This window comes from Lycorma delicatula, chromosome 9, assembly GCF_047948215.1.
Source record: "Lycorma delicatula isolate Av1 chromosome 9, ASM4794821v1, whole genome shotgun sequence".
Lineage (NCBI taxonomy): Eukaryota > Metazoa > Arthropoda > Insecta > Hemiptera > Fulgoridae > Lycorma > Lycorma delicatula.
In genome coordinates, this window is record NC_134463.1 from 125,284,751 (window position 1) to 125,310,732 (window position 25,982).

At 31.8% G+C, this 25,982-nt stretch overlaps 1 protein-coding gene across 2 annotated transcripts in view; it reads left to right on the forward strand.

The window, feature by feature from the left end:
• Nucleotides 1-25,982, forward strand: part of ckn (CRK like proto-oncogene, adaptor protein) — a 288,310-nt gene that overhangs the window by 87,906 nt on the left and 174,422 nt on the right. Inside the window, exon 2 of one of the 2 annotated variants that reach the window (XM_075374427.1) lies at nucleotides 18,110-18,151. The exons of the other annotated variant lie outside the window; for it this stretch is intronic. Coding sequence (XP_075230542.1) covers nucleotide 18,151 — 1 coding nt within the window. The 5' untranslated portion in view covers nucleotides 18,110-18,150. The remainder of the gene's footprint in view (nucleotides 1-18,109; nucleotides 18,152-25,982) is intronic. 2 annotated transcript variants of the gene reach the window in all.

The following is a 25,982-nucleotide window of genomic DNA, read 5'->3' on the forward strand; positions in this document are numbered from 1 at the left end:
ATCTATAAAATGAGTTGAAGTACTAATTATAACTTCCAATTCAATCGCTAGTAAATTCTATATTAAATTATAATTAAAAATTATATATTAGTACAGGCAATTTGTCATCAAAATAGGCTGTATTTGAAAATCCTTACCTACCGATTGATCTTTTGTCCATGCGTTAGGGGTGATGAGGGAAGCTTAACTCCAGATTTTTGACATCCTCCCTTCCATAGATTTTTGAAAAACTAAATACTCAAAAAGGTTTTGAAATGCGTTTTTCTCTGAATCTATGCATTTTAGAGAAAAGTTTTTAAACAAAAAATGTAGAGAACATTCTCCTCTACAATTAATGTCTATTGAAGTTATGCCGTATAATTTGAAATTGAAATACTAGGTGGCGCTGAAGTTGTAAAAAACGTTGTAAACGACTAGACCGGTTTTGAACACGTGCCCAATTCATAACATTTTCACACTTTCACAAGCTAGAGCTCCAAAACGGTAAGTCGTACAAGAAAATTGTTTAAATAAAAGGTGTCTGTTTTTACTTTTGAGATTAACAACTTTTTCTAATGCAATACAGACGAGAAACAATTTTTTCCGGTGAAAAAACTGATAAAACACGTTTTTTACAACTTCAGCGTCACCTAGTATTTAAACTTCAAATTATACGCCATAACTTCAAACACATTAATTGTAGAGGAGAATGTCTTCTACATTTTTTGTTTGAAAAACTTCTCTCTAAAATGCATAGATTCAGAGAAAAACGCATTTCAAAAACTTTTTGAGTTTTACAAAAATGTATGGGAGGGGGATGTTAAAAATCTGGAGTTAAGCTTCCCTCATCACTCCTAACGCATGGAAAAAACATCAATCGGTAGGTAAGGATTTTCAAATAAAAATACAAATTGACTGTACTATATAAATAATTTATTTTTTTTTTTATAGTCGCATCAACAATTAAAGTCATTAGCGATTTGTCAGTGTAATGTAACTGTACCGGTAAATTTGTAGTCTTGAACAAATTCAGGTCGACTACTCCTGAATATTCGGATTTGAATACTAGTATTCTTTTGAATAAAAGTAACTAACTACCTTTATTAGGATTTGAACCTGAGAACTTCGAATTAAAAATCAGTTGATTTACGACAGGGCTTTACCTCTATACTAATCTGGTAGGTTAAAACATTTTATTATTATGCGATAAAAGTAATTTTCTACAAGAAATTTTCCGAGTTCACAATATGTAATCTAGTGTGACCGGCGCGGCGCGCTATGTAATTTTGTTTGTAAATAGTTGGGTAATTTCTCCGGCATTAATACATTTCCCTCGGGAAAGTTTTGTTTTTATGTATTAACTATAATCGTTGCGCAAGTTTTTTGTTTAATTAAAACCGGTGCTTACGTTTTTAATTAAATAAAAAATTTATCGGCGACTCTTGTTCTTTTATTGTCTTTTTTTGAGCAGTCGTGTAATAAATAGGTTTAATAATAATATGGTTTGTTAATCTGCAACCGATAAAAACCGAACAAAATTTCATCTCTTTCATATAAGTAACTTAATAATAATAGATTAAAAAAAATTTCATTTAAAAAGAACCGCTTTTAAATTACTTTAAATAAAAACTAATATCCTCGGGGCTGGAATCTCTTCTGCATTTGCAAACGGTTTAAAATTTAAATTAGCGATTAATTTCACAATTATTGTTACCCGTAAAACCGTTCGTATTCTCTTATTTATTTAAATTCATATAAAAAGAAAAACTATTAAAAATAATAGTTCTGTTCAATCGTACGGTGAGTCGCTCTGTTTAAAGATAACATAAAAATTGTTAAGTAACTTAAATGGCAACATTTTGAGATACTTGAACTAAAAATAAATGAATAAAATAAAAATTGGCGAAGTTAAAAACTATTTCCGCATTCTTCTTAATCGGTTCAGAGTTTTATAAAGTCGACAGGATGGAAATTTAAGACAGAAAAATACGGTATCATTTCCAATAATATTTCAAATTATATTATTCTTTAAATGTTAAAAATCACGAACCGAACAAAATTCTATGAAATCCAAAACCCTTACGGTTATAGCATTTTTAATATCTTCCTACCCTTTTATCAGTCGGGGAAAAAATAATAAATTCTAAAACCAAATATAGCACAACAGATGTGCATATACAGGGTGTCCCATATAAACCGGAACCCAACCTTATATTGGTAGATATTGAAATAATAAAAAGGCATGTTTAAATGTAAATGTAATTTTTATTATTACCATCCATTACCTTAGATTTAGAGTAAATGTTGGAAGTGGCCGCCATCTTCTTGAATACAAGCTTCAATTCTTTTTACAGCGTTTCTTGCAACTCTTTTCAAAGTTTGTGGCCGGATATTTAATACAGCTTGTTCAATATTGACTTTTAATCGTTCGTGGTTTGTTGCTGTAGGCTTTTTATTTCAGGTAACCCCGTAGAAAAAAATCCTCCGCAGTCAAATCTGGAGATCTTGGTAGCCGCAAGCCTCGACCGATAACACGATTACCAAAGAATTCCTCGACGAAATCAGAAGTTGAACCTGCGTAGTGCGATATCGCACCGTCATGTTTAGCCAGTAGAGTGTCTGTCTTCGTCTTCCAAGAGTGCGATGAACCGAAATAAAATATCCTGATATCGTTCTGCATTATTGGTGTACTCGAAAAAAATAGGACCGATTATTTTCTTCCGCGATATCGCGCACCACACGCCCAACTTTTTGCGGATGTAATTGTTTTTCGTGATAAACGCGGGGATTTTCAGCGCTCCAAATTCTACTGTTTTGGCTGTTTACGTAGCCATCCAAATGAAACCGTGCTTCATCTGTGAAAAATAACGAATCCATAACGTTAATTCCCTCACGCAGAAATCGACGGAACCGTTGACAATATTGTAGCCGTTTTTCTTTGTCGGGCTGAAGAAGTCGATGAACCGTTTGAATGCGATAAGGTCGTAATTGTAATCGTTTGGTCGCCCGATGAACAGTCGATTTAGACAAATCAATTTCTGCAGACAAACGTCTGATCGATTTATTTGGCGAGGCGAGTAATCGGTCTTTGATTTCAGCGACTGTATCTGTACTCAACGCTGACGCAGATCTTTTGTGTTCCTTGTTATTAACAGAACCGGTCTCTCTAAATTTTGCGACTGACCTTAATACTGATTTTTTCTTAGGAGCCGGTTTATCTGGGTACTTATGGCGAAATAAATCTTGCACTGCAACCGCCGATTTCGTACTGAAGTACGACTCGACAATGAAAACACGTTCATCTAGCGAAAACACCATCTTGTCTCTAGCGATACGCTGAACGTTATGATTGCATTGTTGTTACTATCGGTAGTGTTCTACTGCGTCGCCGCGATGTTCAGATGTTGGACGAGTCCATTTCAGTAACGAGTAGGGGAGTAAACTTGACTTTTGAAATTTCATGGATGAGTGATTGACGGGTTGCGTTTTATATGGGACACCCTGTAGATAGAATAATGTACACGTAAAAGATCTTGTGAGTAGAATGTTAATAGTTTTGGACGTAAAGACATGTGAAAAACTGAGGAAAATTCTGGATGGGTAATTTTATTTTATCGATAAAATTTTGTTTAATTAGTTAAAATTACCTTTCTTTCCGTGGGGAGGGCTGATCAGTTAAGTTTAAAAATCCATCACGAGACATGTACTAACTAATCGTGATTTTCCGCTAGTGATCGGTACATTCCGGTGCTAAGCTAAGGGGTACGCACACACAGACACATACAAATGCCGTTTGGTAGGGTAGGATTTCTCTTTTTCATTTAGTTTTAATAGGATATTTGAAAAAACGTTTACATAGAATTCCGTAGTTGTTAAGTTTATTGAGAATTTTTTTTCATTCAACGTGTTATAAATATTTACGGTAAATAAGAAATCCATACGTATTCTTTCTTACACTTTTCTTTTGGTCGATTAAAATAGAAATACTAACGGAAGGTAATGAATTTGTTTGTGTACGCTAACAGAAATATAGTCCGGGAGTAAAATAAAACTTAACGATATGTTTTTACCGTTATAACGCGAGTTATTGAACCTTAAACTTATCGGTGCGTTATAATTCTGATATTAGATGTTTTATTGATTCAACGACCTCCTCTTAAAAATGTTTGTATTACAGAATTTTATATAAAAGAAACAGAGAAGTTACGGTCACCTGAAAATGTATTTATATTTGACGGTCAATTTAGCGTGCGGTGGGTCGAAGGACAAGACACGATCTTTGTAATAATATAGTATACGTTATACGGTAGATCTGCACGGACTCGTAATGACGTTCGGTGGACAAATGAACGAACGGTGAACTTTTCCGAGTACTAGTTCGTTCTTTGGTTTTATATATATAATAACCGATCGGGTTTTGTTAACATTCTCCTACCTCTCGTATCCCTCCTTCGCGTAGCCATTTCTATTGATATAGAAGAATATTACGTCTAGCTGCTGCTCTGCAGCTATATTACACATCGGTATGCAGCGAAGTGCAGCGGTTTTTATATTAACTGACCACTCCACTGTTCGTGGTGGTGGCGCCATCGACGAATGGTCATACCGCGAGTAGTCAATCGGGTTTCTCTTCGTGTTCTTGTAGACTCTGCACGCTATTATACAAAAGAAAACCGGTCTCAAGGTCTGTCTTATAGTCTCCAGTCGTCTTTATGCCATTACCCTTCTCGTTTATCATTATTCTATCGTTTCTAATAAGTTCTGGTCGGATTACCTTCCTGTTATCGCGTGTTATTCGTTAACACAAGAGCGCTCCGTTCATATCCTGTCGAATCCCTAAATTACGGTCCGCTAACCGAAAATTTCGAAAAATTTGTATTAAAAACATAAATATTTTTCATCGCTAACAATAATGACATTTTATTTATTTTTCAATGTATTTATCTATTTTGTTGTTTTTTAAAGTTAAAATTAATTAGGAGAAATCAGATTAAACCGTATTTTACGGGATTAAAATAATTATTTAACCCGCCGGGTTAGTCTAGCGATTAAACTCATCGACGCAAAATCGGCTGATTTTCGAAGTCGAGAGTTCTAAGGTTGAAGTTCTTGTAAAGGTGGTCGCTTTTATATAGATTTGAATGCTAGATTTTGGATACCGGTGTTCTTTGATGGTTGGGTTTCAATTAACAACACGCTTCAGGAGTAGTCGACCTGAGTCTGTTCAAAACTACTTATTTACCGGTACATTTAAGCTTACATTGTAGGTACGTCAGACCTGGCAAGCCGGTAGCAGTAACTGCATTTGCCTATACATATATATATAAAAAATAATTTTTTACTAATACAGCAATGACAGACTGACCTCCCCACCACCAATAAGAGTTACTATGATAAATGATAATGAATTTTTTTTAGCATATGAAAAAAATCCGTACTCGAACCCGTGACATCCAAATGAAAGGGTAGAAACGCCCCATTCTGTCACGAAGATTAGGTAATAATCATAATAGTAGTGAAACGAACACTCTAAACTGTTAATTTTGAATAAAATACGCTTTAAAACTGGTTTTGTTCACGTATTTAGTCAGAGGGCTTTAAAAATAGGAGTTTCTCAAATTTGAAAACTGAATTTTTATAAAATGTATTTTTGCGTTTATTGTTCACCAAATGAACCGATTTCGTTGATTTAAAAATATATATCCTACCCTATTAAACGGCAATTTTATATGTGTCTGTGAGTGCTCTCCATTAGCTTAGCACCGGAATGTACCGATCAGTAGCGGAAAATCCCGATTCGTTAGTACATTTCCCGTACAGGCAGATGTGCATATTTGTTATGTTACTATATATCGATTTACCGTAAATATGCCGATATATAATCGAAATATATATCGATGTTTAGGGAAAATTTAGTACTTTTTATCGGATCTGAATTTTCGAACGAAAATCGCAAATATCTCGAAAACGGTCGGTCCTAGCGTTCTGAAATTTTATTTTGATTCTCCTGGGATATAAACTCATCCGCTCCCAGTGGTACCCGTCGGATGATAATATTTTCAAATTCCCCCGGGCGCCGTTCGGAAATTGGGGAGGGAGTGCGATGGGGTGCGACCGTATATCTCTGCAACCGCTCGTCCGATTTTCGCTATTCAGACGGCGTATGTATCAGCAGGTTGAGCGCTAACTGTTTAACGCATCGGTTACATTCTTGATCGACCGTAACTTGATTATCTGGAAACTAAATAGTTCAGTCCTATGTTTTGATTACGGGTTTTTTTTTTTAAATTTTGGGAGTGTTTTCTGTAGGTCTACCTATATTTTAAATTAAAATACAAGTAGATGACAAGATATATTTAAAACACACAAAAAAATGTGGAAGAAGTAGATAATTTTAAAAAACCTTTTTGGCAAAACATCTCAAATAATAGCATTAAAGTCAAGTAGCAAAATCATGAGCAACTGTAACAGAAACAAAACCAATCACACCTAACTAATTACAGTTATAAACTTCAAACACTGATCTTGTATGACGTCCTGAAGAATAAGCAATAAAAATTCTCAATTTATCTTTAAAAAGGAAAAAGTAATTAAATTTTTAAAAATAGTTGCGTAACTTTCCCGGGACAAAGTTATGAGACTAATGGTGACTGTTATCTTTTTACCGTCTTGTCCAATTTTAATAAAAATTAAAACGACATCGAAGAACTATACTCAGAAGTCATCCTACAAAATATCATAAATATCGATCGATCCAGCCTGAATATACGAAGCAAAACGATAACGGACGAAGAAAGCAAAAAAGCACTGGCGGTTACGCTAATTTTCCATCGCTTTGAATGAAATCACCCAAAAACATAACCAAAGCGACGTATTAATGTAATGGATCATCTAATTAGTGCAAGTACGTGACTTTGAATTCAGAAAGAACAAAAGGAAATAGTGTTTTTTTATCACACTCGTTTATTGCAGTTTGAAAAGAAGGAAACACCATCAGAGATTATCATTAAATTGTGTGAAAAAGTTACCTACTCCTTGACTAAGATTTTTAGGTGTAGGAACCATAATGTTCGCTTTTCTCTGACCTCTGGACCGATTGTACCCAAAATTAAATGGGATCAATCTGTATAGAAATCATCGTGCCAAATATCATTTAAATCGATCCATCAGTCAGAAGATACAGAAATTTTTTTTTTTAATAGACGAGTTTTAAATTGCAGGATTTCTATCAAACCTCGCAGTTAAAATTTGACCCGATTAACATATTTTCCCGTGTGTATTCTATTTACAAATATTTTTAGTAAATAAATAAAACCCAAACAAGTAATTAATCGACCACAACTTCCAAGCTTCAAAGCGATTCCTGGTAGAAATATTAAAATAAGTTTTCATCTTATGATAAAATAAAAAGAAAAAACTGATGTAAAAAAACGGGTTAAAAATTAAAACATTATTTCTTTTTCTTATTTTCATATTTTGTTAAAATTTCATACTTGGAGGTCGGTGTAAAATTACAAACTGTTACTAACAATTTACAAATTCCAAGTATTACTTTCTTATTCATTTCTAAAATGAATTTACTTATTTTTTTATTAGTTTTTTTTTTAGTTTTTTTATTAATTTTTGTATTTTGAATTTATTAATTACGTTTTAATTCAGTATATAATGTAAAAATAAAATAATTATTTTTTAAAAATTTTATTTGAACAGTGTATTTCTCTGTATAAGACATTATTAATTAGGTATAAAAATCCATCTCCGTTAAACCTTAAAAATCAATTTTCTTTAAATAAATATTTTACGTTAAAAACAAACAGTTAACAGAAATGATAACTAAAATATTACCAAACTAGTTGACGACCGAAAGGTTAAGCACCCCGGCATTAGCAGGTTGAGACGACAGGGATTGGCTGTTTGTTAAACATAATTGTTCTTAAAAGAATCGACTGTTGTTATTGATGCCTCGTGTACCTTAGGCGTTATAAATTGGTTACAGCCGTATAAAAGACTGCAATAGATAGTATAAAGCTTACAAGTCAATGTTCCTGGTTGACTTCATTCAACAGGGAAAAAAATCTGTAGTCGTTTCAAAATTTGTTTACGATATGTTTATTCTGTCGTATATATCTCATTCGGTTTTAATTTTTGAATTTTCTTTTGTTACGTAACGGTTATTTACTTTGCCGTTTAAGTAATCGTGGAAAAGATTTAATTGCACCATTACGAACGTCAATTTTATCTGCGTAAATCATTCATAACAACGCTTACGTGTTTTTTCCTCTTATTTTTATAGCGTGAAAATATAAAAAAGCAATTTTCACGAAATTTTGAAGAAAAATAAATTTGAATAGCTGTAAAAAAACAACCGTTTACTTTAAAAATTTTATATCGTGATGTTTTATTCAAATAAACCTTTCTTTATTACCCGAGTAGCGATTTGATTAAATTATTTTTAAAATGCCCGTAGGTTTTTGTTTTGTAAAAGAAGCGCATTCAGGAATCTGATGGGAGATTTTGTCATTCTCGTCACTTCGTGGCGAAGTCCCGGGTTCGAATCCCGGTCAGGCATGGCATTTTTTCATACGCTACCGATTTCCACCGGGCTAATGACCGTATCTGTTGATGTCCGCTATTTCATAAAACAAATTTAAAAAAATGCAGCTACGTTTATGCATTGAACGATAACTGCCATACCAAGCGCGGCACTTTTTACTTCCTTGTACGAAGTAAAAGAAATATTGTGATCGCGAAAAATTTCGGTTTTCAGATTTCAACGGAAATATCCATTTTGACTTCCCTGAATCCTTTTTGACTAGTTTTGGCGTGATGCCTGTACGTATGTATCTAATATAACTAAAAACGATTTGCCGTAGGATGTTGATTTTGTGGATATAGGACTGTACAACGTCTAGTTGTGCACCTCCCCTTTTGATTCCAATCGGCTTGACCAAAAGTGTCCAAAAAAAACCTAAAATCCAAAAAAAATTGATTTTGGACTTTTACTTAACCGCAGTAATAAACCCCTCATTGAGAGCTTTTCAATAATATATTATAAGTTTGACTTATTTTAATTGATTTCAGAGTCATAGCCAAATAGAATTTTAATTAATGAAATATTTTAACTTACAAGGGGAAGGCACATCGGTTCGAATTCGACTTCATTCCATTTTTTTCCTAACTTTTTTGTTAATTTAAATATAGTGATTTATGATGAATATAATGATTTACCGTTGATTGTAAAAAAAAGTTTACAGTAAATAATAATTCTATAATAACTATAAAAAAATCAATAAAAAAAAATCCGAAGTTATTAGTGAAATAAAATTTTATGTACTTTTAAAATTTGTATGTGTAATTTAATAAGCGTATAAAGAAGTCATTTTTTACCCACGGGGTTGATCTAGTGGTGAACTCGTCTTCCCAAATCAGCTGATTTCGAAGTCGAAAGTTCTAAGGTTCAAATCCTATTAAAAAGAGTTACTTTTATACAGATTTGGATACTAGATCGTGGATACCGGTGTTCTTTGGTGGTTGGGTTTCAGTTAACCACAATTCTCAGGAATGGTCGACCTGAGATTGTACAAGATTACAATTCATTTACATTCATACATATCATCCTCATTCATCCTCTGAAGTAATAAGTTTCGGTGGTTCCAGAGGCTAAATAGAAAAAGAAAAAAAAATGAAGTCATATGGTGCAACATCAAATTTTTTTAACCGATAAAATAGTTTCAAATCTACGTCTATTACGCGTTACGTCCATTATTTTATTTCGATTTCAAATTTTTAAAGTTGAGCTCTTGACGATTCCAACGATATCCAAATTTACCGCAAAACGCTCGTAAGATATTTATAATAGTAAGTCCAACGGTTAATGATATTTATAATTATAATTTCAGGTACATTTTGAAGACCCATGTTTGAATAACATCGTCTAGAAGAAATAAAAAAATAGGTTAGCGAGCGTAGGTTTAGTTTGGTTATGTTATATTTAAATTTATTTGCAAATATCTCCAAATACTCACCGATTTAGAAGAAAAAATTGAAAAACTGGCGTTCGGATTCCGAAAAAGTGCCTAAAATTTTTATTACCGTCATTAGTAAGTTCTACGGCTATCTAAATTTTACTTCCCTGAAAATATCCTGAAAAATTGTTTTTATTTTTCTATTTTCTATTTTAACATTTTTCATGTAGAAGATATAGATGACTTCGTTGGTGCAATTAGATATTTTCTATGATTTTTTTTTTAAACAACACAGCAGCACGGAAAAGTTACCCTTCATTTTTACTGTTTAGTCTCCGAAAATCACCGTCAGGTATCACTTCAGGAGGATGAATGAGGATGATATGTATGAGTGTAAATGAAGTGTAGTCTTGTACATTCTCAGTTCGACCATTTGTGAGATGTGTGGTTAATTGAAACCCAACAACCTAAGAACACCGGTATCCACGATCTAGTAATCAAATCCGTGTAAAAATAACTCGCTTTACTAAGAATTGAACGCTGGAACTCTCGACTTCCAAATCAGCTGATTTGCGAAGACGCGTTCACCATTAGACCAACCCGTTAGGTTTCGGAAAAAGTTACCCGCCAAGTTACACGGGATTACGTCAGTATAGTAGTCGACGAACGGTTTTACAAAGAAGCTGAGGAAGTTTCGTAACAACTTAATTGGGTTTTTTTTTTTTGCTGTTGCCAAATTACTTGTGATTATGAAAATCTTTTGCAAATAAAATCAAAAAAAGTTAAAAACAAAACTTTTAACTATTATACAGTTCGTAATTTATGAAAATTTGATTAATCGACTGGTTTAATTATTTTAAAGCTTGTTCTTGAATTAATTATCAAGTTTAGTAAATTAATTGTAATAAGTAAATCGGTGATCTCCGCGGATGGAGCGGTAGCGTCTTGTCCTTTCATCCTGAGGTCTCTGGTTAAAATCCCGGTCATGCATAGCTTTTTCATACGCTACAAAATTTTATTTTCATATCCCACGGACAGGCTTCAATCTTATACGATGATCATTAAGCGAACAAAAGAAAAAGTAATGAGCTACTGTTAATTTGTATGAGGTACTAACATTTTTTGATCTGGGAAAAGAAAAACCCTGAAATTTTTTCTTCTCTGTGCATAGAAAGACTGAGATTAAATGACAAACAAAATCATTGAAATATGTTTACCGGTTGTTATTATTATATCAATGATTTAATGGAAAGTTTGAACAAAAATAAACTTTTTAAGAGTTACTTGAAGTGTAGGAAAAAGTTGTTTTTTTCCTCCTTTATTCTTTTATTTGCTTTTGTTTTTTTAATCAATTTTTACCGTGTTACATTATAGTGATTTTATATAATGCAATAAACAGCGGTTTTTTTCTTAAAAGGTTTAACGTAATGCGATAAGAGTAATTAATTATTTGTTATCGATATGTTATCTTTACTAGTTTAAGTGCACGTTCGGTTTTAAAATTCATTAAAATTTTTGTTTCGAGATAAAACCTTTCGTTAACCTTAGCAACAGTTTTACCTTATTGTTTATGAATCTGTATGCATGTACTTGACAATTTTTTTTACCAAGTAGGTGTAAATTATCCAATTATTATTTACATTAATAATAATAACGATGATTTATTATTTTTTTCTATTAGTATGTGATAGCGTTTTATTAAATTAGAAAAATAAATAAAAATAAAAAAGACTAGTATTAAATTCATAGTTGATTACCATCTGTCGCATGTTTAAAGCGGTCCCTTGCAGTACCATATCGTTCTTTCTTTTCCTTTTGTTCTCAAATATAAGTTCCTTATAGCTTTCCCTTTTATAATCCATAATCTTACCGTTTTCCGGACACTCCCTTATTTTGCACCTACTAGCCTTGTTTTAACGAATCTTACTCCTTCCGTGATATTTTATAATCGGTATTTTCTTTCTTATTCTGAATTGTTTGATTTATTTTTTATTCTTGTTCGGTTTTTTTACTTCTTAATTTTTTATTTAATTTTCCCAAAGCTTCTCTATACCGCATCTGCAAAGCGTTTAGTCCTTTACTTTCCCGTCTACCTCTATAGCAGAGCTATAGCTTTAGAAGGGAAAGTATTGCAATCGGTTCCGTTTGGACGTATGCAGTTTTCACCGCATCTTGACGTTCTTATACGTAAGGAACCCAAAAAACCGGATGGAAATTTACCGGATGTTCGTATGTACTTATATTATTCGGTCTTGCACTCCTTATATCTCCAGAACTACTGAACCGATTTTAACCAAACTTGATCATATTACTTCTGTATGTGAGACATTGATCAATTAAATTATCAACTTTAATGGTCAAGGAGGTGAAGCTGTAGAGCAAGGTTGTTCTCAGTATCTCGAGATTTCGCCTAATTAAGGTCTTATTTTTCTTAGGCACACTTCTTAACGATTAAAAAATGATAATATTTACAAAAATGTTTTGAAAAATCGCACCCCCTCCCCAAAAAATGGTCTAAATAAACTAGAGGCCTAACGGGTATGCTGCCTCAATAGTACCCCCTCTTAACCACAAGGAGCGCTAGTGTAGCACTGACTTACAGTTGTCTCTCTTTTTTTTTCTGTTTAGCCTCCGAAACCGCCGTAAGGTATTACTTCAGAGGGTGATATGTATGAATGTAAATGTAATGTAGTAGTTTTGTACAGTCTCAGATAGATCATTTCCTTGACGTGTTGCTAATTGAAACCCGACCGATAAAGGCAGTTACTTTTATACGGGTTTGAATATTGGATCGTCGATACCGTTGTTCTTTGGCGGTCGGGTTTCAATTAACCACACATCTCAGGAACGGTCGAACTGAGATTGTACAAGACTACACTTCATTTACACTCATCCTCATTCATTCTCTGAAGTAATATCTGAAAGTAATTCCCGGAGGCTAAACAGGAAAAAAAAAGAAGGAAGACTACCGGAGAAAGAACTGCTATATCGTGCTATTCACGGTATAGCATTCAGATCCGTATAAAAGTAACTGCCTTTACAGGATTTGAAGCTTAGAACTCTCGACTTCAAAATCACCTGATTTGCGATGACGAGTTCACCACTAGACCAACTCGGTTGGTTCGTTGTAGTCGTCTGCTATGTTGTGATGTCACAGATAAGCGGTAGATAAATGAATAACATTTAAAATGAAAAAAGTATTTTATTGGCCGCCAGTACCGTCACACCCGCGCGAATGAAAACTGGAATGCGTGTGCGTTTTAATTGGAATAATTGATTTAAATAAACGAAAAAATATTATATTTAAATAAAATTATAAATATTTTTAATTAAGTTGTGTGTATAAGCCGTGCATTAGGAAAAAACCGTGTGACGGATAAGTCCTACAGGTATGTTGTCAGCTTTTGTGTTCTTATTTCTTAACGTTTCCAGTTTATATCCGTACAGTGGAAGTATATATCAAACCGTTCATAAAATAATTCTAATTCTAATTAGCTCCATATTCTGATTAGCACAGTTTTACTAATTATAATTTGTTAATGGTAGTGTAGAATTATTGTAAAATCCTCCCTTTTTACCGTTCTATCTCAGAAAATTAAGTGATGTGGGGTTGTAAATGTGTAATTATTCTAAAGTAGTAATATAAACAGAGCGGAAGGGTAAGCTTAATCCTTTCGTGTGCTCTTTTGAAAGAGGCTATAAATATAATTTCAAAATATTACGATTATTTTTGTTTTTAACATGTCATTTCACAATTTTTTTAATTTTTATTTCTTTTTACTTTCCTATTGCTTTATTATTTTACTCTGATAAAAAAGAATCGAGCCTGTTTTAGGAAAATAACTAAGGAAAGAAGGGTAGCCAGTCTTCTTTAGCTAATCTCATCGTTTCGAAGGATCTTGTCTGTTTTCTGAAGAGGGTGGTTCGTGACTAGCGGCAAAGCGTATGGAATGCTACAATCGATAATAAACTTCGTCCGGTTTAAGAACACTGTATCACTGTGGAGCTTCCCGTTCAGGAATAACCGTCGAGAGGAGGTTATTATTTGCCGTTTGCGAATACGGCACATTAGGCTCGCTCATGATATCTGATGACAGATGCACCCGTTTGTGCTTGTTACGATGCCGACTAACTGTACACCACATCCTCGTGGATTGTATCGGTTATGCGGATTGCGTCGCAAATTTAAACTAGGAGCTGACATGCGAAACATGTTAGGGAATAATGAAACGATGTTATTTATTGTTTTACGATTAAGGGCCGTCCGTTTATATTCAAATACAGTATTTGATTTCTTCTATAATATGTTTCAGCTATGTATACGTTTGAGTATAGCAGATGGTAATTTTATTGTTTTAATTTTCATTGTTAATGTAATATTTCATTGCGGTTTTATTTCGCTTTTAGCGTACGTCACAGGCGTTTTACATTTACGCAGGTTCTTAGTTTTTAATTTAACTTTAATTGTTAGTTTTTAATATTCATTCGTTTACAATATAAATTTCATGTCCGGGTGCTGATGACGACACTTCGTTGTGCTCCCAGAAAAAAACACGCTTTGTTACAGCAGATCTATTAAGGGAATGTGTAATATTTTGGCCATCCGGGATTCTGAAAACGTCGACGTTTCAAGACCTCTTGGTTGAAAAACAACAAAATTTATAAAAAAAATTACGTGTGGGTCGTCCTGTATTTTGATTAAAATCTTCCGAATCGCTCTAGATAAATTATATGAAAATCGCTCAAAAAATGTCTATACATGGAGCACTGATTGCATTAAATTTTGGGCAAAAATAAAAAAATTGAAAGGCTAGATTTCGCCGTTTTTCATTTTTGACGTTGTGTAAAGCGGTTGTAGAAAATCGAGCTGTATGTAGTACGACGAATTTACGTGTTAAATTATTTAAAACTTTGGAATTTTAAATCGATCAGATACAGAGCCGGCGGATGTTCAATATCATATTTAAACAATGTCTTTTATTTCGAAAACCTGTTTTAAATATTTCTGGCACAAATATTTCCCAGCTTCGGCCACATCGAACAATGGGATATCCATATGTTTTTTTTTTGTAGTTAACTAATTTTTTTTTAGCCTTGTTGAATAAAATTGCACCAAATCGAAGTAAGTAATTATTCTGACAATTCCGATAATTAAACTTTTAAGCCCCCCAAAAACACGAGGCTGATCGGGACCCGCACTTAAAACGTCAACTTTTTGAAACTTTAATTTTCGAGTTTGAAAATCAACTATATCTAGTATTTATGTAGACATAAGAACTTTTTTAAAAAATCTGATGTGGACACCACATGACTTCGTTGTACGCCTATTAAATTACATATACGCATTTTTAAAAGTACGTAAATGTTATTCCTTTAATAACTACTGATATATTTTTCTTTTTTTTTTTGTTATTGAATTATTATTTATTTTTATTTTTTTATTTTCAATCGGAGGTTAATAATTATTAATAAATCAGTATATTTAAATTAAAAAAAGGGATGACGTCTGATTCGAACCGATGTGCCATCCCTTGTAAGATCCAAATATTTCATTAATTAAAATTTTATTTTATTTAGCTATAACTTTGGAATCGATGAAAATAAGTACCACTTATGATATATCGTTAAAAAGCTTTCAACGAGGGCTTATTACTACAATTAAGGAAAAGCCGAAAATCAAATTTGTTTTGGAATTTGGGCTATTTTTTTAACACTTTTGGTTTAGTCGATTGCAATCAAAAAGGGAGGCGGACAACTAGATGTTACAACAATCCTGAATCCAAAATTTCAACATTCTACGGCTAGTCGTTTTTGAGTTATGCGAGGTACGTACGTCATGTCGAAACTAGTCAAATTGAATTCAGAGGTGGTCAAAATGGATATTTCTGTTGAAATCTGGAAACCGAATTATTTCGCGATCAGAATATTTCGTTTATTTTGTACAAGGAAGTAAAAAGAAGGTTCCCTGAGAGTTACAACTTAAGAATTCTAAAATTATTTTGATTTTTTTTAAATTTCTGATTCTTTATCTGTTTATCAAGTTACGGCTGTTCTTAAAAATGTTTTATGAGAACTCCCTAGGAAGAGGGTGAAATTGGATGTAAATCTTTTTACTAAAAATTTTATTTTCTTAGCGGTTGTATTCTAAATACCTTTAATGATAAAGATGTCATTCGATCGGGACCCAAATTTTTCACTAAGAATTTTCATTTTTTTCTCAATAATGTTTTTAATACTACATAATTTGATCGAAGGGGATTAAATTTAATCAAAATGTTTTACTCAACATTTTTTTTTTCTAAAAGTAATAATTATATTAATAACTAATTAATTATTAATAACTAATTATTATTAACTAATTATATTATAAACTAACATGTACAGGAACCAAATAGCAACAGTAACAATTGAAGAACATAAGAAAGAAGCCGTAATAAGAAAGGGAGTCCGACAAGGGTGTTCCCTGTCTCCGTTACTTTTTAATCTTTACATGGAACTAGCAGTTAATGATGTTAAAGAACAATTTAGATTCGGCGTAACAGTACAAGGTGAAAAGATAAAGATGCTACGATTTGCTGATGATATAGTAATTCTAGCCGAGAGTAAAAAGGATTTAGAAGAAACAATGAACGGCATAGATGAAGGCCTACGCAAGAACTATCGCATGAAAATAAACAAGAACAAAATAAAAGTAATGAAATGTAGTAGAAATAACAAAGATGGACCACTGAATATGAAAATAGGAGGAGAAAAGATTATGGAGGTAGAATAATTTTGTTATTTGGGAAGTAGAATTACTAAAGATGGACGAAGCAGGAGCGATATAAAATGCCGAATAGCACAAGCGAAACGAGCCTTCAGTAAGAAATATAATTTGTTTACATCAAAAATTAATTTAAATGTCAGGAAAATATTTTTGTGTATGTTTGGAGTGTCGCTTTATATGGAAGTGAAACTTGGACGATCGGAGTATCTGAGAAGAAAAGATTAGAAGCTTTTGAAATGCGGTGCTATAGGAGAATGTTAAAAATCAGACGGGTGGATAAAGCGACAAATGAAGAGGTATTGCGGTAAATAGATGAAGAAAGAAGCATTTGGAAAAATATAGTTAAAAGAAGAGACAGACTTATAGGCCACATACTAAGGCGTGCTGGAATAGTCGCTTTAATATTGGAAGGACAGGTAGAAGGGAAAAATTGTGTAGGCAGGCCACGTTTGGAATATGTAAAACAAATTTTTAGGGATGTACGATGTAGAGGGTATACTGAAATGAAACGACTAGCACGAGATAGGGAATCTTGGAGAGCTACATCAAACCAGTCAAATGACTGAAGACAAAAAAAAATAATTATATTCGAATATTGTTTAATTAAGTAATTAATAAAGCTCTGTGGCGTATTTGAAATAAAAAATTGACGTGCAAATTCGGGAAAGTTATGCAACTGTTTCCCAGCTTTTAAAAGTAATTTTTATTAGTTAGAAAAATTATTAAATATGGAAATTAATAAATAAATGTTAATCTATAAGTAAAGTCCAAGGTATAATAATATTCCAAAATGTTTTAAAAACTTGCTTTATACTTTTTAGTAGTACTTTAATCAAATTATTATCATACATTGTACGACTTTAATTAGCGGCTTAATTTGGATTTCTAAAGATAATATCATGGATTGAAATTTCTAATATATTTACAAAATATCAAACAAATTTGCACAAAATTTCATCAATCGGCAATGTCAGGAAGTATGTTAAGTAAAGGATGCATGATTTGAGGACAAACATGAAAAAAATGCGAGTTAAAGAAAAGCAAGTAAAAATAATTTTTAATTTTTTCAACTGTAGAAGAATTAAATTCTAAGCGCTTTGCGATTATCAGGAAAGTTGAGTAACAAATATATGGTTATAAAACGATATTTTTTTTAAATCTGGCTTCATTTATAACGACGTACTTAGTTTAAGTATTACTTAGTATTAAGGAGGATAGAGGTAAAACTATTTTATCGGATAGATTTCTGATTTTAAAAAATAGCCGTTGTATTTTACAGTAAACTTTACAAAAAGTAAATGCGGAAATATATATAACCTTAAAAATATATTATTTTTTAATAGTGATGATATCGATTAAAAGTGTTTTAACAACTTCTATATTATTTTTCTGTTTTCAGGTGAGTTGCTGAGAATAAACTTTAAATACGCTTCATGAATTAGTAAGTTATAACTTATATTTATATACATATATGGATATTTAGAATTTAAATGCCCTTTTAAAGATGTAATTTTTTAATTTTTAAACAGACTAAAAAGAGGAATTTTAATAAAAATAAATTAACTGGACCGATTATTATTCAACTATAATAAAATGAATCTCGATGTTGCAAAGTTCTCATCTTATCTGTTTCGCAATTAAATGAAAATAAATAAAAATATTTTAACTTTTTCTTTAGTTTGTACGGTAGTGTCACGAAGCATTGTCGAGATTGGAAGGTAGGAAATTGGAGATGACTTAATCACTATATAGGTGGTTCCAAAGGCTAACTAAAAAAATTAAAATTTTACCGTAGAAAGAATTTTTCAAATCGTTTCAGTAGTTCCTTTATATAATTCCTTAAAAACTCTACTTTATTAACAGCAGTAATATATAATAATTTATCGTCTAATGATTTTTTATTATTAATTTTGGTATCCGAAAAAGATCTCGGGGTTTCAAAAACGTATAAGTGTTTATTTCTTATCGCTCGATAGTGTTTTATGCGTAATCTTGGATCGACAACAATTAAGCTGTAGTTTACACATTTTCTTTCAAATAAAAACTGCGTTAGACTGTCGCACAGGCCGTGCGACCTTATATAAAAGTATTATTTATATAAGTTTTAGGGCCTTATCCAAAGAATGGTAGGAACTTTATACGAATTCGATATTTTACTTAATAAGAGTTATAGCAATATTTTATTTTTTCGAAACAGCCCCCCATTTCCATTCTGGTCCGATTTTGGCCGTTAACAAATTCGACCGAAATTTTGGAACGAGTATTTTTTTAGGGAACAATTTGAAAATGATCAGTGCTAAATTACGGCAGTTATACTACTGTCCACTAGAAAGAAAAAAAAAAAATATATATATATATATAAAATTTTGAGCTGACAGTGGTTTTGGGGTCTGGGTGATGTGAAACACGAAGATATGTCGAGATATTCCGGAAGACGAATCAATGGTACTCACTATAAAAATTAGCTTTCTTATGAAATCTACCTAAAACATTAATTGTCCAAAAATATAATGAAATAAACTATTTTGTAATTTGGGGGGGGGGGGTTTACTCATGTATAACCCCTTAAAATTGTTTAATTTATTGGGTTTGAAAAATAAATATTTTACGTAAAAATAAAAACAATCTTTATTTTTAATTATTAAAGAACTTTTAAAAGTCCATTTAAATCCACGCCTCGTTTATATTAAACATCGGACATTTAATTTTTAAATACCTCATCATTATTTTCAAGTCATTTAAATATAAAGTGATGCGTTTTATCTCTTTAATTTTTAAATAGCAAATGTAATAATATTTTTTTTAATTACTTTAAACCGAAACATTCATTTATAATTTATTTTGTAATACTTCGACATAAGAATATAAATAACATATATATATATGTAACCTTTTACTTCAGGGTTATTATGTTTTTTTTTTCTCTTTAGCCTCCGGAACTACTGTATAATATTACTTCAGAGGATGAATGAGGATATGTATGAATATAAACGAATTGTATTCTTGTACAGTCTCAGGGGTCTACCATTCCTGAGTTGTGTGGTTAATTGAATCCCAGCTACCAATAAACAGCGGCATCTACGATCTAGTATTCAATTCCGTAAAAACGTTATTATTGCCTTTTCTAGAATTTGAACCTTAAAACTCTCGACTTCGAAATCTGCTGATTTGCGATGACAAGTTAACCATTAGACCAACCCGGTGGGTTTACCAATTAAGCCTGCTACTCTTCAAGATCTGCGAAATCGAATTGTTAACCAGTGAGTTCAATAACCGGGGACCAGTTACCATAAAAATAATTTGGGACCGATTAAAATAATTACCTGTTATTTATAAATCTCGATTTTTACATCCTTGTACGAAGAAAAGGAAGTATTGTGATCGCGAAAATTTCGGATTTCAGATTTTAACGAAAATTTCCATTTGCCCATCCCTGAATCCATTTTGGCTATTTTCGGCGTGACGTCTGTACATACGTATGTGCGTATATATCTCGCGTAACTCAAAAACGATTAGACGCAGAATGTTGAAATTTTGGATTTAGGACTGTTGTAACATCTAATTGTGCACCTCCCCTTTTAATTGCAATCGACGGGACCAAAAGTGTCCATAAAGCCCAAAATCAAAAAAAAATTGATTTTAGACTTCTTAACAGCAGTAATAAGTCCTCGTAGAGGGGTTATTTTCACTGGTTACAGAGTTATAACAAATAAAATTTTAATAATGAAACATTTGGCACTTACAAGGGGAAGATTCATCGGATCGAATCCGACTTCATTTCCTTAATTTTTTTAAATGAGAAGTACATAAAATTTTATTTTACTAATAACTTCTGATTTTTTTTATTATTATTTTTTTTGTTATTAACTTATTCAGAGGTTATTAACAGAGCTTATTCATATTAACCTCATCAGAGGTTAAAAATTATTAATAAATCAACTATTTAAATTAAAAATTTTTTTTTTTAAATTTCACCGGTGCTAAGGATGGGATAAAAGATGTCCACCTTAAAGTTAAGAAAAACTTCAAGTTTACTCATTACAATGGTCGCATCTGAAAAAAAATTTCACCTGTTCAGCATACGACAAGCCCCATCTTTTTATAATTCCAGCATTATTTTGGTCATACCTTGCCGTAAGGTATGGTTATATCAAAAATTGTTTCAGACAAAATTTTTAGATAATGTTTAGAGGACTAACGACCACTTTAAACCGATTCGATAATGTTCCTATTAAAGTTGCGAAGGTTTTTTTTTGTTTTCGAAACCCCATGTTTTCCACCCGCTGGGCAAGTGGTTGGTTATAAAAAAAAACTTTACTTACGTAAATTTTAGGCCCTTATCCAACGATTTGTAGGAAGTTTAAACGAATTCTATATTTTACTCAATAAAAACGTTATAGCATTATTTTGTTTTTTCGAAAAAGCACATTTCCATCCCCACGGTCCGATTTTTTCCGTTAACGAACTCGACCGAGATTTGGGGGTCGAGTTCTTTTTAGGTAATAATTTGAAAGTGATTTGAATTTGAAAGTGGTGCCAAATTACGGCAGTTATCGTGTTCACAAGAAAGTGAAATATATATGTAAACATTTAGTTGACGGTGGTTTTGGGGTCTGGGGGATGTGAAACGCGAAGATATGTCGAATTTTCCGGAAGTCGAATCGTGGTTCCCATTACAAAAGGTAGCTTTCTTATGAAATCTACCTAATCACGCGAGTGAAAAATATTGGTGTTAAATATCCAGGTTTCTCAGGGTTTGTTTTTAATTTTTTTGTAACCTCTTGAAGAGAAAGGTTTAAGTTAAGTAAACAAGTAACATCATACAAATTTAACGGACAGGTCGTCGGGATTTTGGGAGAAGAGTACGTGAGCTTACGGTTCATTGAGCCTTTTTTCAGTTAATTACTGTAGTATAGTTTGCGGTCACTTTGTGGTTTCAAGAGTGTGTCTTACAATTACTCTCAGTATATCTTATAACAAAACCAACGAACAGGCTAGTGATATATACTGTCCGAACATCATACGGTATTTTGTATTTATACATAAATATTAGATAATTTTTACTTTTTGGATGAATAAATTAAAAATTTTTGAAGTTACTTCTTTTGGTGCTTTAGGAGAATCTGATCAGAGCGTATTTTCAGCAAGTTACGGAACTTGCGGGCGCGGATGTAACATACCATGAAGATTTGCGCAGGCCCAAGTGGATCAGTTTGCGCGAACATGCGTGTAGTGTCTAATTCAGGCAGTCGTTCAGTGCATTTTAGTGATTAGCACGTGTAAACATAACAGATATCGAGTTGTAATAATTATATATTTATATACACGGATTTCTGAAGATGGATATTTTAAACTGTGAATATTGTTATTCATATTAATAAAACTTTATTTGTATTGCAGTGTATATTTATTTCTTCTTTTTTTGTGAAAATTGTGTATCAAGGTTTGAGGTTATATTTATGTAAGTATTACTTTTTATGAGTAAAATTATATTTTTAAGATCACAGAAAATAGCACGCATCAGATAAATTCTTTATTTTGCATAAATGATTTTAAATTAACCAAAAACAAATTTTTTGATAAAATACACTATTATAAAATAAAACTATTTGTGTCATATTTTTCATTTCATAGCCCTCGTGCCTATTCAATCGTCATCCTAAGAATCAATGGAACTAAACTAATCGAAATATATTCGATGAACACAGTTTAAATGCGTTTTAAACTGTATAAAATTTAAGTGTTATTTATTCAAACTTTTATTCGTGGTATTTAATGTCGTCTATCGATCGTTTGACTCGGTTCAAATTTGTTTGAATACGTTAAAAAATTCTTTTTTTATTCACGCCAAACAAGTATAACTTCTTACGAGCGTACACACGAGGCCTTTTTTTATCGATAAGTACTTGTTATATTGTGCAATATTCATTAAAAATGCACGTATGATGAAACGATTAGATAAAATTATTTTTGAGAAGGAGAATTTAACTAAAAAATAATTCGTGTAATATATTTTTAAAAATAACATTTATTATAAATCATAATTACAATTACTTTTGCTAACGCTATACAATATTTATTTCGCTATACGATAATTATACTGCAGGATGAAACTCGCTAATCTGAACAAATCTTCATCATTATTTCGGTGACGCCATAGAAATTCATATAAATAAGAATCCAATTATCTGTGTTAGCCATCATTAAAGACTGCATCATTATTGTGTATAATTTGTATATTTAACGTTAATTAGACGAATTAGCGAACGTAGGTTATGTTTGGTCTGGTTATATTGATATACGTACGCTTCGTCATATTTCGTTAAAAAAATGGAAAAATTGTTGGGGGAAATTCCGAAAGAGTACCTTTTATTTACCGGGAACTAAAAAACACACACACACACACACACACATACATACATATATATATATATATATATATATATATATATATATATATATATATATATAGAGTGTTTCTAAAATGGTGTATTAGCTATACTTTTTCGGATTCTACTTGTAAAACTAAACAAAAAATATCTTAGGAAAAATGGCAATTTGTCCTTCGTTCTCCCCTGCCCGTCATTTTGTTATTTTTATATAAAAATGTATATTTCAAGTTCGGATAGACGAATCACATTAATATTTGGTAAGCGTCTTTGTAATCAATTTTTAAAATTAGCGAAACATCAGAACTTAAATACCTTCGCAAATTACAAAATGGCGGCCACTTTTAATTTTCAATCCGTTATATCTGAATAAACATTAGTTTTATCAAAATTTATGTTATTTGATAAAATACTAAGCCTTTTATTTTGAACAAAGTGACATTTTATTTTTTTTAAATCGGTTAACAAATAATCGATTTACGAAAGAAAATTGATGTAATTTTGTGTCACAATTATTAGGTCTATTATTGTGAGAAAATTATTACTTAATACGATACTAATTTAAAATACTAGAATTAAAAATAAATAAAAACACTTAATATTTCATCGAATTGAACGTAAAGTGGAGGACATGAAAATAGATATATAATTACAAAATCAATTTTCTGCCATAATTCGGCTATTTGTAAATCGATTTTCAAAAATAAAATGCCATTTTGGTCAAGATAAAAGGCTTAATATTTTAGTAAATAACATAAATTTTGATAAAACTAATATTTATGGAGATATAACGGATTGAAAAATAAACATGGCCGCCATTTTGTAATTTGCGAAGGTATTTAAGTCCTGCTAATTTTAAAACTTTATTACCGAGACGCTTATCAAATATTAATGGTGATTTTTCTATCCGAACTTGAGATATACATTTTTATATAAAAATAAAAAAATGGCGGACAGTGGGAGAACGAAGAAGAAATTGCCATTTTTCCTAAGGATATTTTTTGTTTAGATTTACAAGTAGAATCCGAAAAGTATCTCCTGCCTACTATTTTGATACACTTTACATATATGTATATATATATATATATATATATATATATACGTAATATATTTCACTCAGATGTAAAATTACTCGACAAGAAACCTATGTAGTCACGCTCTTTTAAAGTAATTAGAAAACTAAATTCATTTGTAAGAGATATGACGTACTTCAATCTTTTATCATTTATAATATATGTCGGGAAAAGTACAGAAGTCTTCTCTAATGAAAGATTGATAGTTTAAGACCAGGCAGAGAACTGTTATATTTTAACAATACCGACTTCTAATCTTAAACAGTACTATTTTGATATCGGATTCAAGCAGACGAACGCGTTCAGATCTGGTTATAGGAATGCAATAAGGAATGAAACAGAAGAAAAGCTAACAAACAGTCCTTGATAAAAGATTCGATGAAAACAAAATCATCGGCAGTAAACAGTTCAATTTCTATAGAATATTATTAAGTAAACTGAAATATTACGTGTACGCCTATTCAATAAACATGAGACTACGAGCGGTAAAAAGTAATACAAACCAGTAACAAGTAATAAATAACTATTCTCAATTAATGAGTTTGGTTCAACATTGACTCGTTAACTATTATTATTAGTACTATTACCATCATTACCGTCATTAATAATCCGGTTTTACCTTCAACAGGTAGTAGTTATTAGATGTAATAATACTGGTTTCTTTCATTTTAATTCGTCAACCGTATCTCTCTTCATTCAGATTCTTTATTTTTTTTTTTAGGTTATATCTTTTACGCAAAACTTCTCTATATAATTACGTTCGGGTTAACAGAAATACTACTCACCGACTCAAACGTGAATCGATTTAAAATACCGTGATTTTTCTTAAGGGATTATGAAGGTCAAATTCCATTATTTGCTCACAAATCTATAAACATTTATATCGGTGTGTGTGTGTGTTATAATAATAATAATAAAAGAACTGGTACTCGTTAATTGAAAGTGGTTCCTGGTATTCCTGGAGCGAACCGACGTTGAAATAATCACATTGTTACGGTAAGCATGCCGGTTAGTTTAGTTCTTTATTTTCATCGAGTTATAATATTCGGTTTTTGATTTTGTGAAAAACTGCGAAGGTTCCGGGTAATATTTTCAGTTTTAACGATTTGTCTAAAACATCTGACATTATAGTTGTAGGACTTTCCCGTCACGCGGTTTTTTTCTGATTCACGGCTTACACAAACAAGTTAATTAAAAATACTATCGGGTACTATTGACCCAATATTCCCACTTGGCAACTAGTTTAGAGCATTTTTTCAGGTGAGGGTGCGATTTTGGAAAATAATATTTTTAAAATATATTTTAATCGTTAACAAATATGTCTAAGAAAAATAGGACCTTAATTAGGTGTAATCTCGAGATACTGAGAGTCACCTTCCTTTACAGCCTCAGCCCGTCGACCTTTTAAGTTACAAATTCAACGGTACAATTCCCGATCGTGTAATCTGACCAAGTTTGGTCAAAATAGGTCCATTAGTTCTGGACATAATAGGTGATGACACCGAACACGTACATATGAACATCCGGAAAATTTCCATCGGTTTTTTGGGTTCTTTAGGTGTCAAGATCCGGTGAAAATCGCATATGCCCAAACTGGACCGATTACAGCACTTTTCCTTCTCTTGCTATAGCTCTACTATACCGCTAAAAGGGAAAGTAATATAAAGAATTGTGTATTTATTTCTTTTAAACGTGTAATATTTTGTTAAAGAAAAAAAAAACATGTAATAACAGAGACGATATGGCATTAATTATAACTGAATGTCGAAAAAGATGGCGTTATAATAAAACTGAGTACGGACAGGATGTT